Below are 18,143 nucleotides of genomic sequence, written 5' to 3'. Positions count from 1 at the left end.
TATGCTGGATTTAAGGATCCATCAATTCCAAGGAGATATTTTTTGCTGGATTTAAGGATCCATCAATTCCAAGGAGATATTTTTTGCTGGATTTAAGGATCCACCAATTCCAAGGAGATATTTTTGGAGATATTTTTTGCTGGATTTAAGGATCCACTCCTTCCATGAGGGAGGAGAGGGAGCTCTGTTACTTCTTCAGCCCTCCCTGAATTGCTTTTTTCATGCTCCAGATCCTGAATCCCAGCAGAAGCTCCAAGCAATGTCCCCAGATCAAAGCCATCCTACAGATGAAGGCTCAAATGTGCAATTTGTGGAATTTTTTCTCAGATCTTTATCTTTTGTGAGCTCTTGGTCAGCTTCCAACCCTCTGGTCACTTGATGTGGCTTTTGAAAGGCTTGTTTGGAAAACAAAAATCCCAAAAAAATCACATTTCAAAGAGAAATTCCTCCCTTCAACAATTCCCAAACTTGAGATTTGGGGTTTTGTGGGGCAGTGCTGATCCACAAATAGGATTTTTCCTTAATTTTGGGGTAGAAAAACTCCAAAATCCTGAAAGATTTGAGGGGAAGGCAAAGCTTGGGCAGGGTTTTAAATGAGCTTTAAACCAATCTAAAACTACACAAATTGCTTCAAATTTGGCTGATTTTAATTAAAACTGGAGTGATTAAGCTGTCAGAGCGAGGAGAGGGATGTGTTGTAGGATCTCTTTAATGGGATTTAGAGTGTGAGGAGGGGAGGATTTTGTTTTCCTCACAATTCAGGCTGCCAGAACATGACTCATGAAAAAAAATAAAGAATTTTAACAGCAAATTTTAAACAGAATTTTTAACCCTATAAAATCCAGTATCAGAGCAATCCTGGTGCTTTGTACCTCTCAAATCAGGCATTTTTTTAGGGCCTGGTTGTTCCATTTCCCATTTAATTTCATTTCTTGGGATTTTTGTGTTCCTGATGAGGGATTTGTTTGTGATTTGTGTTTTTGGGGCTGTCAGAGTCACTCTGTGCTGTGCACGAGGGTAATGCTGAATTTAGCTCATGCCAAAGCTGCATTTAGGGTTTTTTTAAAAAGGAAAACAGGAGCTAAACTGAGCCCTGAGCCTGAATTAGCACAGCCAGGTGATGCTTGTGGGGTGGGAGGGAGGTTTGTGGGGTTTGGGAGAAGTTTGTGGGGTTTGGGAGAAGTTTGTGGGGTGTGAGGGCCGTTTGTGGGGTATGAGGGTCATTTGTGGGGTGTGAGAGAGGTTTGTGGGGTTTGGGAGAAGTTTGTGGGCTCTGAGGGAGATTTGTAGGGTCTGAGGGTCGTTTATGAGGTCTGAGGGAGGTTTGTGGTGTCTGAGCAATGTTTGTAGGATCTGAGTGATATTTGTAGGGTGTGAGGGCCGTTTGTGGGTTCTGAATGATATTTGTAAGGCCTGAGGGAGGTTTGTGGGGTCTGAGTGTTGTTTGTAGGCTCTGAGTGAATTTTGTAGGGTGTGAGGGCCATTTGTGGGCTCTGAGTGATGTTTGTAGGGTCTGAGGGAGGTTTGTGGGCTCTGAGGGCAATCTATGGGGTCTGAGTGATTTTTGTAGGATCTGAGTGAATTTTGTAGAGTCTGAGCGATGTTTGTGGGGTCTGAGTGACATTTGTACGGTGTGAGGGCACTTTGTGGGGTCTGAGGGAGGTTTGTGGGGTGTCAGGTTCATTGGTAAGGTCTGAGGGTCATTTGTGGGCTCTGAGGGCACTTTGTGGGGTCTGAGGGAGGTTTGTGGGATGTGAGCAAGATTTGTGGGCTCTGAGTGATGTTTGTGAGGTGTGAGGGAGGTTTGTAGGGTCTGAGGGCAGTTTATGGGGTCTGAGGGAGGTTTGTGGGGTCTGAGTGATGTTTGTAGGGTGTGAGGGCCGTTTGTCGGCTCTGAGGGCACTTTGTGGGATCTGTGGGATGTGAGCAACATTTGTGGGCTCTGAGGGCCATTTGTGAACTCTAAGTGACATTTGTAGGGTCTGAGGGAGGTTTGTGGGGTCTGAATGACATTTGTAGGGTGTGAGGGCCATTTGTGGGCTCTGAGGGCAATTTGTGGGGTCTGTGGGAGGTTTGTGGGATGTGAGCAATGTTTGTGGGCTCTGAGGGAGGTTTGTGGGCTCTGAGGGAACCTTGTGGGCTCTGAGGCTGTTCCAGAACCTTCTGGCTGGCAGCAAAGTGCCTTCCCTGGGGCTGATCCCTTTCCAGGCTCTGGGATTCTGTGCTCCTGTAACAAAACTGAATTAATTCTTGTCCTGTGTTGGCACAGCAGGACCTCCCCCATCAGCAGCTCGGGGTGTTCCCCTGGGCTGTGGGGCTGCACTGCCCCATTTTTAGGGCCAAGCCCTGATCCCTGTCCTGTTTCAGGCCCCATTTTTAGGTTTAAACCCTGATCCTTGTCCACATTTCAGGCCCCATTTTTAGGATCAAACCATGATCCCTGTCCACGTTTCAGACCCCTGCCCCTGATCCCTGTCTCATTCCAGGCCTCATTTTCAGGGCTAAACCCCTGAGCCCTGTTTCAGGCCCATTTTTAGGGGATCCTGATCCCTGTTTCAGGCCCCATTTTTAGGATCAAGCTCTGATCCCTGTCCCATTGTAGGCCTCATTTTTAGGATCAAGCTCTGATCCCTGTCTCCGTTTCAGACCCCAGCCCCTGATCCCTGTCCCGTTTCAGGCCCCATTTTCAGGGGGATCCTGATCCCTGTTGCAGGCCCCATTCTTAGGCCAAACACTGATTCCTGTTCCCATTTTAGGCCCCATTTTTAGGGCTGCATCCCTGACCCCTGTCCCTGTTTCAGGCTCCATTTTTAGGGCCAAACTCTCTCCCTGTCCCTATTTCAGGCCCCATTTTTAGGCCCAAACCCCTGATCCCTGTCCTGTTTCATGCCCCATTTTTAGGGCTAAACCGCTGAGCCCAGTTTCAGGCCCATTTTTAGGGGGATTCTGATCCCTGTTTCAGGCCCTGTTTTTAGGGCCAAACCCTGATCCCTGTCCCATTTCAGACCCCATTTTTAGGATCAATCCCTGACCCCTGTCCTGTTTCAGGCCCCATTTTTAGGGTTGTACCCCTGATCCCTGTCCTGTTCCAGGCCCCATTTTTAGGATCAAACCTCTGACCCCAGTCCCATTGCAGGACCTGTTCTTAGGATCAATCCCCGTTCCCTGTCCCATTTCAGGCCCCATTTTTAGGATCAATCCCTGTTCCCTGTCCCGTTTCAGGCCCCGTTTTTAGGATCAAACCCCTGTTCCCTGCTTCAGGCCCTGTTTTTAGGATCAATCCCTGATCCCTGTCCCGTTTCAGGCCCCAGCCCCTGACCCCAGTCCCGTTTCAGGCCCCATTTTTAGGGCCAGGCCCTTATCCCTGTTTCAGGCCCCATTTTTAGGATTAATCCCTGACCCCTGTCCCCATTTCAGGCCCCATGTTTAGGATCAATCCCCGTTCCCTGTCCCAGGCCCCATTTTTAGGGTCACTCCCCGTTCCCTGTCCCGTTGCAGGCCCCATGTTTAGGGTCAAACCCCTGATCCCTGTTCCAGGCCCCATGTTTAGGATCACTCCCTGTTCCCTGTCCCAGGCCCCATGTTTAGGGTCACTCCCCATTCCCTGTCCCTGTTCCAGGCCCCATTTTAAGGATCAATCCCTATTCCCTGTCCCTGTTCCAGGCCCTGTTTTTAGGGTCACTCTGCGTTCCCTGTCCCTGTCCCAGGCCCCATGTTTAGGGTCACTCCCCATTCCCTGTCCCTGTTCCAGGCCCCATTTTAAGGATCAATCCCTATTCCCTGTCCCTGTTCCAGGCTCTGTTTTTAGGGTCACTCTCCGTTCCCTGTCCCTGTTCCAGGCCCCATGTTTAGGGTCACTCCCCATTCCTGTCCCTGTTCCAGGCCTCATTTTTAGGATCAATCCCCTGATCCCTGTTCCAGGCCCCATGTTTAGGATCAATCCCTGTTCCAGGCCCCATGTTTAGGGTCAATCCCCGTTCCCTGTCCCTGTTCCAGGCCCCATTTTTAGGATCAATCCCCGTTCCCTGTCCCTGTTCCAGGCCCCATTTTTAGGATCAATCCCCGTTCCCTGTCCCAGGCCCCATTTTTAGGATCAATCCCCGTTCCCTGTCCCAGGCCCCATGTTTAGGGTCACTCCCCATTCCCTGTCCCTGTTCCAGGCCCCATGTTTAGGATCAATCCCTGTTCCAGGCCCCATTTTTAGGGTCAATCCCCGTTCCCTGTCCCTTGCAGGCCCCAGCCCGGTGTCGTTCCCCCGGCACGAGGAGGAGCAGCTGCAGCGCTCGGTGAGCTGGCGGCCGTGCCTGCTGATCCTGGGCCAGAACTGCCGTGCCAAGGGGCACCTGCTCAACACCCTGCTGGGCCAGGAGCTGCTGCCCACCCCTGGCACTGGCACCCAGGAGCTGCTGCCCAGCCCCAGGACGGGCACCCAGGAACTGCTGCCTGGGGCTGGCACTGCCACCAAGGAACTGCTGCCCACCCCTAGGACTGGCACCCAGGAACTGCTGCCCAGAGCTGGCACCCAGGAATTGCTGCTCCGGGCTGACACTTCCACCAAGGAGCTGCTGCCTGCCACTGAGACTGGCACCAAGGACCTGCTTTCAACCCCTGAAGCTGGCACTGCCACCAAGGAACTGCTGCCTGGGGCTGGCACTCCAGAGCTGATGCCCACCCCCAGGGCTGGCACTCCAGAGCTGCTTTCTACCCCTGGCACTGTCACCGAGGAGCTGCTGCCCACCTCCAGGGCTGGCATGGACACTGAGGAGCTGCTGCCCACCCCTGAGACTGTCACTGAGGAGCTGCTGCCCATTGCTGAGGCTGCCACTGAGGAACTGCTGCCCATGGCTGGCACCACAGAGCTGCTTCCCATCCCTGGGACTGGCACTGAGGAGCTGCTGCCCACCCCTGGGATTGGCACTGAGGAGCTGCTGCCCACCCCTGGGACTGGCACTGAGGAGCTGCTGCCCACCCCTGGGACTGGCACAGACACTGAGGAGCTGCTGCCCACCCCTGGCACTGGCACTGAGGAGCGGTGCCGGCGCCGCCGCGTTCGCTTCACGCACGGGGCACGGCCGCGGCTGAGCCTGGCACTGCCCGGGCAGTACGAGCTGGTGCAGGCGCTGGTGGCACACAGCGGGCACTGGGACACCATCCCCGAGCAGGACCTGCAGGTGCCAGGGGACGCCGAGGATCCCGCACAGAGGGTGGCAGAGCTGGAGGTGGTGCTGCCCTGTGCGCTGCTCAAGGTCAGGGTGGCACCGTGCCTGGCACTGCCAGGGTGCCTGGGGAGCTGGGGGTGGCACTGTCACTGTCCCTGGTCTGTGGGGAGTTTGGGGTGGCACTGCCACTGTACCTGGGGTGCTGGGGGTGGCACTGCCATTGTTCCTGGAGAGCTTGGGGTGGCACTGCCATTGTCCCTGGGGAGCTTGGGGTGGCACTGCCACTGTCCCTGGGGTGCTGGGGGTGGCACTGCCATTGTTCCTGGAGAGCTTGGGGTGGCACTGCCACTGTCCATAGGGAGCTGGGGATGGCACTGCCACTGTCCATAGGGAGCTGGGGATGGCACTGCCATTGTTCCTGGAGAGCTTGGGGTGGCACTGCCACTGTCCATAGGGAGCTTGGGGTGGCACTGCCATTGTCCCTGGGGTGCTGGGGGTGGCACTGCCACTGTCCCTGGGGAGCTTGGGGTGGCACTGCCATTGTCCCTGGGGTGCTGGGGGTGGCACTGCCATTGTCCCTGGGGTGCTGGGGGTGGCACTGCCATTGTCCATAGGGAGCTGGGGATGGCACTGCCACTGTCCCTGGTCTGTGGGGAGGTTGAGATGGCACTGCCACTGTCCCTGGCATGTGGGGCGTGACATTTACAGCCTGATAAAATAATTCCCAAATTGTCCCTACCCTGATCCATGGGGAGTTTGGGGTGGCACTGCCACTGTCCCTGGTCCATGGGGAGTTCAGGGTGGCACTGCCAGGGTCCTGTTCAATAAATTCCCCTGCTGGCTCTTTCCCAGGACACTTGTCCTAAGTTTTGTCCTAAAATTCCAAAGCATTTGGTCCAAAATAAGGAATTTGGAGTTGCCCAGGAATCAGCCTTGTCCTAAACTGGGCTAAAACTCCCAGGATTTGGTCCAAGATGAAGAATTTGGAGTTAGGGATCAGCCTTGCAGAGATCTGCTTTGAAGAATTCCAGCTTTTTGCTGTGTGAACGACTCTCAAACCTCCTCCTTTTTCCTTTTTCCCAGGAAGTGGACATCGTGGTGGCTCCATGCCGAGGCTTCCAGTCAGCTGAGTCCACCCTGGCCGAGTTTGTGGACCAGGTGCTGCCCGTTGTCACCTTTGCCATCAGCGAGCCCCAGCTGTCCCCGTCGGACCAGGCAGAACTTCGGGAAATCAAACAAAAATTCTCCCTCCCCATCTTCTTCCTGCGAATCCCCGAGGCCGGCTGCCAGCTGAGCTCTCCTAAACCCCACCCCAAGGACACCAAACCCCACCCCAAGGACACCAAACCCCACCCCAAGGACACCAAAACCCACCCCAAGGACACCAAATCCCAGCTCCACCTGCAGCTGCTGGATCTGGAGTACCTGAGCCCCTCCAGCCCCTGCGGCTGCGGCGCTCCCGGCTCCTCCATGCTGGTGGAGCAGCTGGAGAAGCTGAGGCTGCTGAGCTCCTTCTCCAGGCAGGTGCTGCAGCAGCACCTGGTGGAGGCAGCCACGAGGCTGAGCGAGGTTCACGGGCGCTGCCTCAACATCTTCATCAACCAGGCCTTCGACATGCAGAGGGACCTGCAGATCACCCCCAAGAGGTTGGAGTACACGCGCAGGAAGGAGAACGAGCTCTACGAGTCGCTGATGGGCATCGCCAACCGCAAGCAGGAGGAGATGAAGGAGATGATCGTGGACACGCTGGGGAATATGAAGGAGGAGCTGCTGGAGGATGCTGCCAGTATGGAGTTTAGAGGTGAGAGGCAGATGGAGGGTTTGGGGTGGTTTGGTGGTGAGGGGGGAGGTGGGAAAAATGCAAAGTTGGCATGGGGGTTTGGTGGGGTTGCAGCCTGTGATTCCTGGATGGTCACAGAGCCCTAAACATGAATCAGAAGCTGGGATCAGGCAGATCCTGACCATGATAATTCCATTAATTCAGTGAGACTCCAACCTGCAATTCCCAGATAGTCACAGAGCCCTAAACATGAATCAGAGTCTGGGGTCAAGCAGATCCTGACCATGATAATTCCATTAATTCAGTGGGATCCCAACCTGCAATTCCTGCATGGTCACAGAACCATAAACACAAATCAAAATATGGGATCAGGCAGATCCTGACCATGATAATTCCAGGAATTCAGTGATACTCCAGCCTGCAATTCCCAGATAGTCACAGAACCCCAAACACAAATCAAAATCTGGGATCAGGCAGATCCTGACCATGATAATTCCATTAATTCAGTGAGACTCCAACCTGTAATTCCTGGATGGTCACAGAACCCCAAACATGAATCAAAATCTGGGATCAGGCAGATCCTGACCACAATTAATTGATGGATTCAGTGAGGCTCCAACCTGAAATTCCTGCATGGTCACAGAACCCCAGACATGAATCAAAATCAGGGATTGGACAGATCCTAATGATAATTCCAGGAATTCAGTGATACTCCAACCTGTAATTCCCAGATGGTCACAGAACCCCAAACACAAATCAAAATCTGGGATCAGGCAGATCCTGACCATGATAATTCCATTAATTCAGTGGGATTCCAACCTGTAATTCCTGCATGGTCACAGAACCCCAAACACAAATCAAAATCTGGGATCAGGCAGATCCTGACCATGATAATTCCATTAATTCAGTGAGACTCCAACCTGTAATTCCTGGATGGTCACAGAACCCTAAACATGAATCAGAAGCTGGGATCAGGCAGATCCTGACCATGATAATTCCAGGAATTCAGTGAGACTCCAACCTGTAATTCCTGGATGGTCACAGAGCCCTGAACATGAATCAGAAGCTGGGATCGGACAGGTCCTAATGATAATTCCATGAATTCAGTGAGACTTGAGCCTGTAATTGCCTGGTGGTCCCAGAATGCTGAACATGAATCAAAATATGGGATCAAGCAGACCCTGACCACACTAATTGATGGATTCAGTGAGATTCCAACCTGCAATTCCCAGATAGTCACAGAACCCCAAACACGAATCAAAATCTGGGATCAGGCAGATCCTGACCACACTAATTGATGGATTCAGTGAGGCTCCAACTTGCAATTCCTGCATGGTCACAGAGCCCTGAACATGAATCAAAAGGTGGGATCAGGTAGATACTGACCATGGTAATTCCATTAATTCAGTGGGATTCCAACCTGCAATTCCCAGATAGTCACAGAGCCCTGAACATGAATCAGAATCTGGGATCAAGCAGATCCTGACCATGATAATTCCAGGAATTCAGTGAGACTCCAACCTGTAATTCCTGGATGGTCACAGAGCCCTAAACATGAATCAAAATCTGGGATCAGGCAGATCCTGACCATGATAATTCCATTAATTCAGTGGGATCCCAACCTGCAATTCCTGCATGGTCACAGAACCATAAACACAAATCAAAATATGGGATCAGGCAGATCCTGACCACAATAATTGGAATCCATGTCACTGATGGATTCAGTGAGATTACAGCTTGCAATTGCCTGGTGGTCCTAGAATGCTGAACATGAATCAAAATCAAGGGTCAGGCAGATCCTGACCATGATAATTCCAGGAATTCAGTGAGACTCCAACCTGCAATTCCCAGATAGTCACAGAACCCCAAACACAAATCAAAATCTGGGATCAGGCAGATCCTGACCATGATAATTGGAATCCATGTCACTGATGGATTCAATGAGATGAACATGAATCAAAATCTGGGATCAGGCAGATCCTGACCACAATAATTGATGAACTTAGTGGGATTCCAACCTGTAATTCCCAGTTAGTCCCCGAACATGAATCAAAATCTGGGATCAGGCAGATCCTGACCACAATAATTGATGGATTCAGTGGGACTCCAACCTGCAATTCCTGCATGGTCACAGAGCCCTGAACATGAATCAAAATCCAGGGATCAAGCAGATCCTGACCACAATAATTGATGAATTTAGTGGGATTCCAACCTGTAATTCCTGCATGGTCACAGAACCCCAAACACAAATCAAAATCTGGGATCAGGCAGATCCTGACCATGATAATTGCAGGAATTCAGTGAGACTCCAACCTGTAATTCCTGGATGGTCATAGAACCCCAAACATGAATCAGAATCTGGGGTCAGGCAGATCCTGACCACAATTAATTGATGGATTCAGTGAGACTCCAACCTGCAATTCCCAGATAGTCACAGAACCCCAAACACAAATCAAAATCTGGGATCAGGCAGATCCTGACCATGATAATTCCATTAATTCAGTGAGATTCCAACCTGCAATTCCCAGATGGTCACAGAACCCCAAACACAAATCAAAATCTGGGATCAGGCAGATCCTGACCACAATAATTTATGGATTCAGTGAGGCTCCAACTTGCAATTCCTGCATGGTCACAGAGCCCTGAACATGAATCAAAATCTGGGATCAAGCAGATCCTGACCATGATAATTCCATTAATTCAGTGAGACTCCAACCTGCAATTCCTGGATGGTCACAGAGCCCTAAACATAAATCAAAATCTGGGATCAGGCAGATCCTGACCAGGATAATTTCAGGATTTCAGTGAGATTCCAACCTGCAATTCCTGGATGGTCACAGAGCCCTGAACACAAATCCAAATCTGGGATCAAACAGATACTGACCCACAATAATTCCAGGAATTCAGTGGGACTCCAATTCCTGGATGGACACAGACCCCAAACACGGATGAAAATCAGGGATCAGGCAATATCCAGTTTTTGGTAGGATCTGTTGGATGAAGTGATAGCAATCTTGGATAAAATAATTGTGGATGAAATGGTCATAATCATGGATAAAATCATTAATAATAGTACTGGATAAAATAATTCATAATATTGGATAAAATCATTATAATAAGCTTGGATAAAATAATGATGATAATACTGGATAAAATCGTGATAATATTGGATAAAATAGTGATAATAATATTGGATAATATCATTAATAATATTGGATAAAATCGATAATCTTGGATAAAATGATAATAATATTCAATAAAATCATTATAGTAATATTGGATAAAATAACGATGATAATATTGGATAAAATGGTCCTAATCGTGGATAAAACAGTGGTGATAATATTGGATAAAATAGTGATGATAATCATGGATAAAATAGTAGTAATCTTGGATAAATAATAGTAATATTGGATAAATATAAATATAAAATAATAGCATATATATATATAGTATATAGTATATATATATAGTATATATAGTATATATATATATATAGTATATATATATAGTATATATATAGATAGATAAATATAAATATAAAATAATAGTAATATTGGATAAATAATAGTAATCTTGGATAAAATGGTAATAATCTTGGAGAAAATGTTAATAAATCTCGGATAAAATGGTAATAATCTTGGAGAAAATGATCATAATAATCTTGGAGAAAATGGTAATAAATCTTGGAGAAAATTATAATAAATCTTGGAGAAAATGATCATAATAAATCTTGGAGAAAATTATAATAAATCTTGGAGAAAATGATAATAAATCTTGGAGAAAATGAGAATAAATCTTGGAGAAAATAATAACCAATAATCTTAAATAAAATGATCATAATCTTGTCTAAAACAATAACAATGCAATTCTGGCATCATTGAGAAGATCATTATTTTAAACACCATTGGGATCAGCGTGTGCCCCTCAGGACTGTTCTCCCAACACCCCCAGAGCTCCAGGCTGGATTTTCCCCCTTTCCCTGCAGACATCATCATCCCCGAGAGCGGCGAGCCCGTCAGCTCCAAGGACATCAAGCGCTGCATCCAGCAGATCCAGGAGCTGATCATCTCCAGGCTGAACCAGGCTGTGGCCAACAAGCTGATCAGCTCCGTGGATTACCTGAGGGAGAGCTTCGTGGGCACCCTGGAGCGCTGCCTCAAGAGCCTGGAGGAGTCCTGGGAGGGCTCCGTGCACCCGCCCCGGGGGCTGGAGAAACCCAGGGAGGGATCCGTGCACATCACCAGCAACTATCTCAAACAGGTCTGGAATGGCTGGGATTTGGGGTGCTGGAACTGCCATGGGCCATGGTCAAATTAGGGTCATAAAATACCTAAAAATTCTGGAGAAACCCCAGGGATGGATCCGTGCACATCACCAGCAACTATCTCAAACAGGTGGGGATTGGGGTGGTGGAACTGCCACGGGCCTGAATTTGGGTAAAATGGTCAAATTATGGCCATGAGGTAACACAGTAAATCAGTTACCTCATATAAACCTGTATAAAATAATCAAATTGTGGCCTAAAAACTCTGGAGAAACTCTGTGAGGGCTCTGTGCACATCACCAGCAACTATCTCAGACAGGTCTGGAATGGCTGGGGATTGGGGTGCTGGAACTGCCATGGGCCTGAATTTAGGTGAAATGGTCAAATTATGGTCATAAAATACCTAAAAATTCTGGAGAAACCCAGGGATGGATCCGTGCACCCGCCCCGGGGGCTGGAGAAACCCAGGGAGGGATCCGTGCACATCACCAGCAACTATCTCAAACAGGTGGGGATTGGGGTGCTGGAACTGCCATGGGCCATGGTCAAATTAGGGTCATAAAATACCTAAAAATTCTGGAGAAGCCAGGGATGGATTCCTGCACGTCACCAGCAACTATCTCAGACAGGTGGGGATTGGGGTGCTGGAACTGTCATGGGCCTGAATTTGGGTGAAATGGTCAAATTGTGGTCATAAAATACCTAAAAACTCTGGAGAAACCCAGGGATGGATCCGTGCACATCACCAGCAACTATCTCAGACAGGTCTGGAATTGGGCTGGAATGGCTGGGATTTGGGGGGCTGGAACTGTCACAGGCCTGAATTTATATGAAATGGTCAAATTATGGCTATGAGATGGCATAGTAAATCAATTATCTCATAAACCCGTAAAATATAATCAAATTATGGCCATAAAAGCACCTAAAAACTCTGGAGAAACCCTGTAAGGGATGGATCCGTGCACATCACCAGCAACTATCTCAGACAGGTGGGGATTGGGGTGGTAGAACTGCCAGGGGCCTGAATTTAGGTGAAATAAGCAGTTCATGGTCATAAAACACATATGAGATAATAAATTAGCTCCTAAATCTGTATAAAATTATCAAATTATGGTCATAAAAACACGTATGAGATAATCAATTAGCTCCTAAATCTGTATAAAATTATCAAATTATGGTCATAAAACACATATGAGATAATAAATTAGCTCCTAAATCTGTATAAAATTATCAAATTATGGCCATAAAACCACCTAAAAACTCTGGAGAAACCCCAGGGATGGATCCGTGCACATCACCAGCAACTATCTCAGACAGGTGGGGATTGGGGTGCTGGAACTGCCATGGGCCTGAATTTGGGTGAAATGGTCAAATTATGGCCATAAAATACACATTAGATAATACAGCATATCAATTAGCTCCTAAATCTGCATAAATAATCAAATTATGGCCATGAAACCCACATGAGATAACACAGGAAATCCATTAACTCCCAAATCTGTGTAAAATAATCAATTTACAGCTATGAAACACACATGAGATAACACAGTAAATCCATTAACTCCCAAATCTGTATAAAATAATCAATTTACAGCTATGAAACACACATGAGATAATATAGTAAATCAATTGTCTCAGAAACCTGTATAAAATAATCAAATTACACATGACATAGCTCAGTAAATCAATTAGCTCCTGAATCTGTATAAAATAATCAAATTATTTCCTATATTTCTATAAAATAATAAATTTATGGTCATAAAATACCAATGAGATAACAGAATAAAGCAATATCAACACATAAATCAATTATCTCATAAACACATTAATCCATTATATCACAAGCTTTTATAAAATAATTAATTTATTGTATTATTTCATGGGTGGTTCTAGGCCATAATTTGATTATCTCATAAAGCTGTATAAAATAATCAAATTACAGCCTAAAAGCACCCATGAAACAACACAATAAATCAATATGAGATAACACAATAAATAATCTCTTAAATCTGTATAAAATAATCAAATTACAGCCCAGAATGCTCATGAAATAACACAATAAATTAATTTTCTCCTAAATCTGTACAAAATAATCAAATTGCTGCCTAAAAACTCCCACGAAACAACACAATAAATCAATTAACCATGTGATTCATGCACTATCCCAATTTTTTCCATTTTCACAGGCTCTGGCAATGCTCCTGGCTGGCAGAATTCCCATTTTTCCCTCTTTTTTTTTTGCTTTTCCAGATCCTGAATGCAGCTTATCACGTGGAGGTCACATTCCACTCGGGTTCAACAGTGACCAGGATGCTGTGGGAACAGATCAAACAGGTGTGGATGCTTAAAAAATGGAATTTTGGAGCAAAAAATCCTCTCAGCTGCTCCCAAAAATTCACTCTGGGACTTTATTCCTGGTGATTTCCATGCCTAGAATGGAGATTGGAGCATTGTGGGGTGGTGGAATGGGATAAAATTTAAAATCCTTTCCAATCCAAACCATTCTGGGAATTCCAGGATTTTCATTCCACAATATTGGTGGGAAAATCAAGGAGAGCTGTTCCCAAATTGGTGAAATTCCAAGTGTTGGAATCAGCACTTCCTGTAATTAGTGGGTAATTAAATTGCTCTGCCTCACCCTTCATTAGAAACCACAGAATTCCAGAGGGGATCCTGTCCCAGGAAGGGAAGAGGAGGAATCTGGGATTTGCTCCCACTCTGAGCTGGGATTTTTTGAGGAAAAGTTTTGTTCTTGCTCATCCATCTGAGCAGGGAATAAAGTTCATAAAGTTCCAGCTCAGGGGAGGAAATTTAGGACAAATTTAGGAAATTTAGTTGGATTTAGGACAAATATTTTACTAAAAGAGTGATAAAGTTCTGGAATTTCAGGAGGAAATTTAGGACAAATTTAGGAAGTTTAGTTGGATTTAGGATAAAGATTTTACTAAAAGAGTGATAAAGTTCTGGAATGGGAGGTGGTGGAGTCACCATCCCTGGATGTGTTTGAAAAAATATTGGATGTGGGTGCCTTGGATTGGGGCTGATTCCAGGGATTTGGGGCTGATTTTTGGGATTTGTGCCCTGGATTGGGGTTGATTCCAGGTATTGGTGCCTTGGATTTGGGGCTGATTTTGGGGATTTGTGCCTTGGATTTGGGGCTGATTTTTGGGATTGGTGCCTTGGATTTGGGGCTGATTTTTGGGGATTTGTGCCTTGGATTTGGGGCTGATTTTTGGGATTTGTGCCTTGGATTTGGGGCTGATTTTTGGGATTTTTGCATTGGATTGGGGCTGATTTTTGGGATTTGTGTCTTGGACTGCAGGCTGATTCTGGAGATTGGTGCCTTGGATTTGGGGTTTATTGCAGGGATTTGTGCCATGGATTGGGGCAGATTTTTGGGATTTGTGCCTTGGATTTGGGCTCATTTTTGGCATCTGTGCCTTGGACAGGACGTTTATTCCAGGGATTAGTGCCTTGGATTTGGGGCTTATTCCAGGGATTGGTGCCTTGGATTTGGGGCTGATTGCAGGGATTTGTGTCTTGGATTTGGGGTTTATTCTAGGAGTTTGTGCCATGGATTGGGGCAGATTTTTGGGATTTGTGCCTTGGATTTGGGCTCATTTTTGGGATCTGTGCCTTGGACAGGACATTTATTCCAGGGATCAGTGCCTTGGGTTTGGGGTTTATTCCAGGGATTTGTGTCTTGGATTTGGGGTTTATTCTAGGGGTTTGTGCCATGGACTGGGGCAGATTTTTGGCATTTGTGCCATGGATTGGGGCAGATTTTTGGGATTTGTGCCTTGGATTTGGGCTCAGTTTTGGGATCTGTGCCTTGGACAGGACGTTTATTCCAGGGATTTGTGTCTTGGATTTGTGTCTTGGATTTGTGTCTTGGATTTGTGTCTTGGATTTGGCTGATTACAGAGATTTGTGTCTTGGATTTGGGGTTGATTCCAGGAGTTTGTGCCATGGATTGGGGGCTGATTTTTGGGATTTAATTGAGGTGTTGGCGCTGGGTTGAACCCGACGATCCCAAAGCTCTCCCAGCTGGTGACTCCATGACTCTGGAATTGTGATTCCGTGCTTTTCCCAGATCATCCAGCGGATCACGTGGGTCAGCCCCCCGGCCATCACCAGCGAGTGGAAGAGGAAGGTGGCCCAGGACGCCATCGAGAGCCTGAGCGCCTCCAAGCTGGCCAAGAGCATCTGCAGCCAGTTCCGCACGCGCCTCAACAGCTCCCACGAGGCCTTCGCCGCCTCCCTGCGCCAGGTCCGGAAACCGCCCGGAGATTGGGGATGGGGAGGGAAAATGTGGGGTTTAAACTGCAAAAACTGACTGGGAGATTGGGAATGGGGATGGGAAATGTGGGGTTTAAACTGCAAAAACCTGACTGGGAGATTGGGAATGGGGAGGGAAATGTGGGGGTTAAACTGCAAAAACCTGACTGGGAGATTGGAAATGGGGAGGGAAATGTGGGGATTAAACTGCAAAACCTGACTGGGAGATTGGGGATGGGATGGGAAAATGGGGTTAAACTGCAGAAACCACCGGGAGATTGGGAATGGGGATGGGAAATGTGGGGTTAAACTGCAGAAGCAGCAAAAACCCGACTGGGAGATTGGGAATGGGGAGGGAAATGTGGGGTTTGAACTGCAAAAACCTGCCCGGGAGATTGGGAATGGGGAGGGAAATGTGGGGTTTGAACTGCTGAAACAGCAAAAAACTGACTGGGAGATTGGGAATGGGGAGGGAAATGTGGAGTTTAAACTGCAAAAACTGATTGGGAGATTGGGAATGGGAAATGTGGGGTTTAAACTGCAGAAATAGCAAAAAACTGCCTGGGAGATTGGGAATGGGGATGGGAAATGTGGGGTTTAAACTGCAAAAACCGACTGGGAGATTGGGGATGGGAAGGAAAATGGGGGTTTGAACTGCAAAAACTGCCTGGGAGATTGGGAATGGGGATGGGAAATGTGGGGATTAAGCTGCAAAAACTGCCCGGGAGATTGGGAATGGAGATGGGAAATGTGGGGATTAAGCTGCAAAAACTGCTCGGGAGATTGGGAATGGGGAGGGAAATGTGGGGATTAAACTGCAAAAACTGACTGGGAGATTGGGAATGGGGAGGGAAAATGTGGGGATTAAACTGCAAAAACTGACTGGGAGATTGGGGATGGGGATGGGAAAATGGGGTGAAACTGCTGAAACCACCCGGGAGATTGGGAATGGGGAGGGAAAATGTGGGGATTAACTGCAGAAACAGCAAAAAACTGACTGGGAGATTGGGAATGGGGATGGGAAATGTGGGGTTTAAACTGCAGAAGAAGCAAAAACCCGACTGGGAGATTGGGAATGGGGAAGGAAATGTGGGGTTTAAACTGTAAAACCTGACTGGGAGATTGGGAACGGGGAGGGAAAATGTGGGGATTAAACTGCAAAAACTGACTGGGAGATTGGGAATGGGGATGGGAAATGTGGGGTTACACTGCTGAAACAGCAAAAACTGCCTGGAGAGAAAATGTGGGGATTGAGCTGCAAAAACCTGACTGGGAGATTGGGAAATGTGGGGATTAACTGCAGAAGCAGCAAAAACCTGCCTGGGAGATTGGGAACGGGGAGGGCAAATGGAGTTAAACTGCAAGAACTGCCTGGGAGATTGGGAATGGGAAGGGAAAATGGGGTGAAACTGCTGAAACAGCAAAAACCCGACTTGGAGATTGGGAATGGGAAATGTGGGTTTAAGCTGCAAAAACTGCCTGGGAGATTGGGAATGGGGAGGGGAAATGTGGGGATTAAACTGCAAAAACTGCCTGGGAGATTGGGAATGGGGAGGGAAATGTGGGGTTTAAACTGCAAAAACCTGACTGGGAGATTGGGAATGGGGATGGGAAATGTGGGGTTTAAACTGCAAAAACCTGTCTGGGAGATTGGGAATGGGAAATATGGGGTTTAAACTGCAAAAACTGATTGGGAGATTGGGGATGGGAAATGTGGGGTTTAAACTGCAAAAACTGCCCGGGAGATTGGGAATGGAGATGGGAAATGTGGGGTTTAAACTGCAAAAACCTGACTGGGAGATTGGGAATGGGAAATGTGGGGTTTAAGCTGCAAAAACTGATTGGGAGATTGGGAATGGGGAGGGAAAATGGGGTTAAACTGCAGAAATAGCAAAAAACTGCCTGGGAGATTGGGAATGGGGAGGGAAATGTGGGGGTTAAACTGCAAAAACCTGACTGGGAGATTGGGAATGGGGAGGGAAATGTGGGGATTAACTGCAGAAATAGCAAAAACCTGACTGGGAGATTGGGAATGGGGATGGGAAATGTGGGGATTAAACTGCAAAAACCTGACTGGGAGATTGGGAATGGGGAGGGAAATGTGGGGTTAAACTGCAGAAACAGCAAAAACCTGACTGGGAGATTGGGAATGGGGATGGGAAATGTGGGGATTAAGCTGCAAAAACTGCCTGGGAGATTGGGAATGGGGAGGGAAAATGGGGTTAAACTGCAAAAACTGACTGGAGATTGGGGATGGGAAATGTGGGGTTTGAACTGCAAAAACCTGACTGGGAGATTGGGAATGGGGAGGGAAATGTGGGGTTAAACTGCAAGAACTGCCTGGAGATTGGGGATGGGGAGGGAAAATGTGGGGTTTAAGCTGCAAAAACTGCCTGGGAGATTGGGAATGGGGATGGGAAATGTGGGGATTAAACTGCAAAAACCTGACTGGGAGATTGGGAATGGGGATGGGAAATGTGGGGATTGAACTGCTGAAACAGCAAAAACCTGACTGGGAGATTGGGAATGGGGAGGGAAAATGGGGTGAAACTGCTGAAACAGCAAAAACCTGACTTGGAGATTGGGAACGGGGAGGGAAATGTGGGGTTAAACTGCAGAAGCAGCAAAAACCCGACTGGGAGATTGGGAATGGGGATGG

The 18,143-nt window shown here is 47.6% G+C and overlaps 1 protein-coding gene across 1 annotated transcript in view; it reads left to right on the top strand.

Moving 5' to 3' along the window:
• The window catches only part of DSTYK (dual serine/threonine and tyrosine protein kinase), a 37,176-nt gene that overhangs the window by 5,834 nt on the left and 13,199 nt on the right, over positions 1-18,143 (top strand). Inside the window, exons 2-6 of the mRNA XM_064732938.1 lie at positions 4,234-5,246; positions 6,243-6,960; positions 10,928-11,202; positions 13,457-13,540; positions 15,300-15,476. Coding sequence (XP_064589008.1) covers positions 4,234-5,246; positions 6,243-6,960; positions 10,928-11,202; positions 13,457-13,540; positions 15,300-15,476 — 2,267 coding nt within the window. The remainder of the gene's footprint in view (positions 1-4,233; positions 5,247-6,242; positions 6,961-10,927; positions 11,203-13,456; positions 13,541-15,299; positions 15,477-18,143) is intronic.

Source organism: Zonotrichia leucophrys, chromosome 26 (assembly GCF_028769735.1).
Source record: "Zonotrichia leucophrys gambelii isolate GWCS_2022_RI chromosome 26, RI_Zleu_2.0, whole genome shotgun sequence".
Classification (NCBI taxonomy): Eukaryota; Metazoa; Chordata; class Aves; order Passeriformes; family Passerellidae; genus Zonotrichia; species Zonotrichia leucophrys.
Note: the sequence above shows the minus strand (reverse complement) of the source record. Positions and strands in the feature narration are given on the sequence as shown.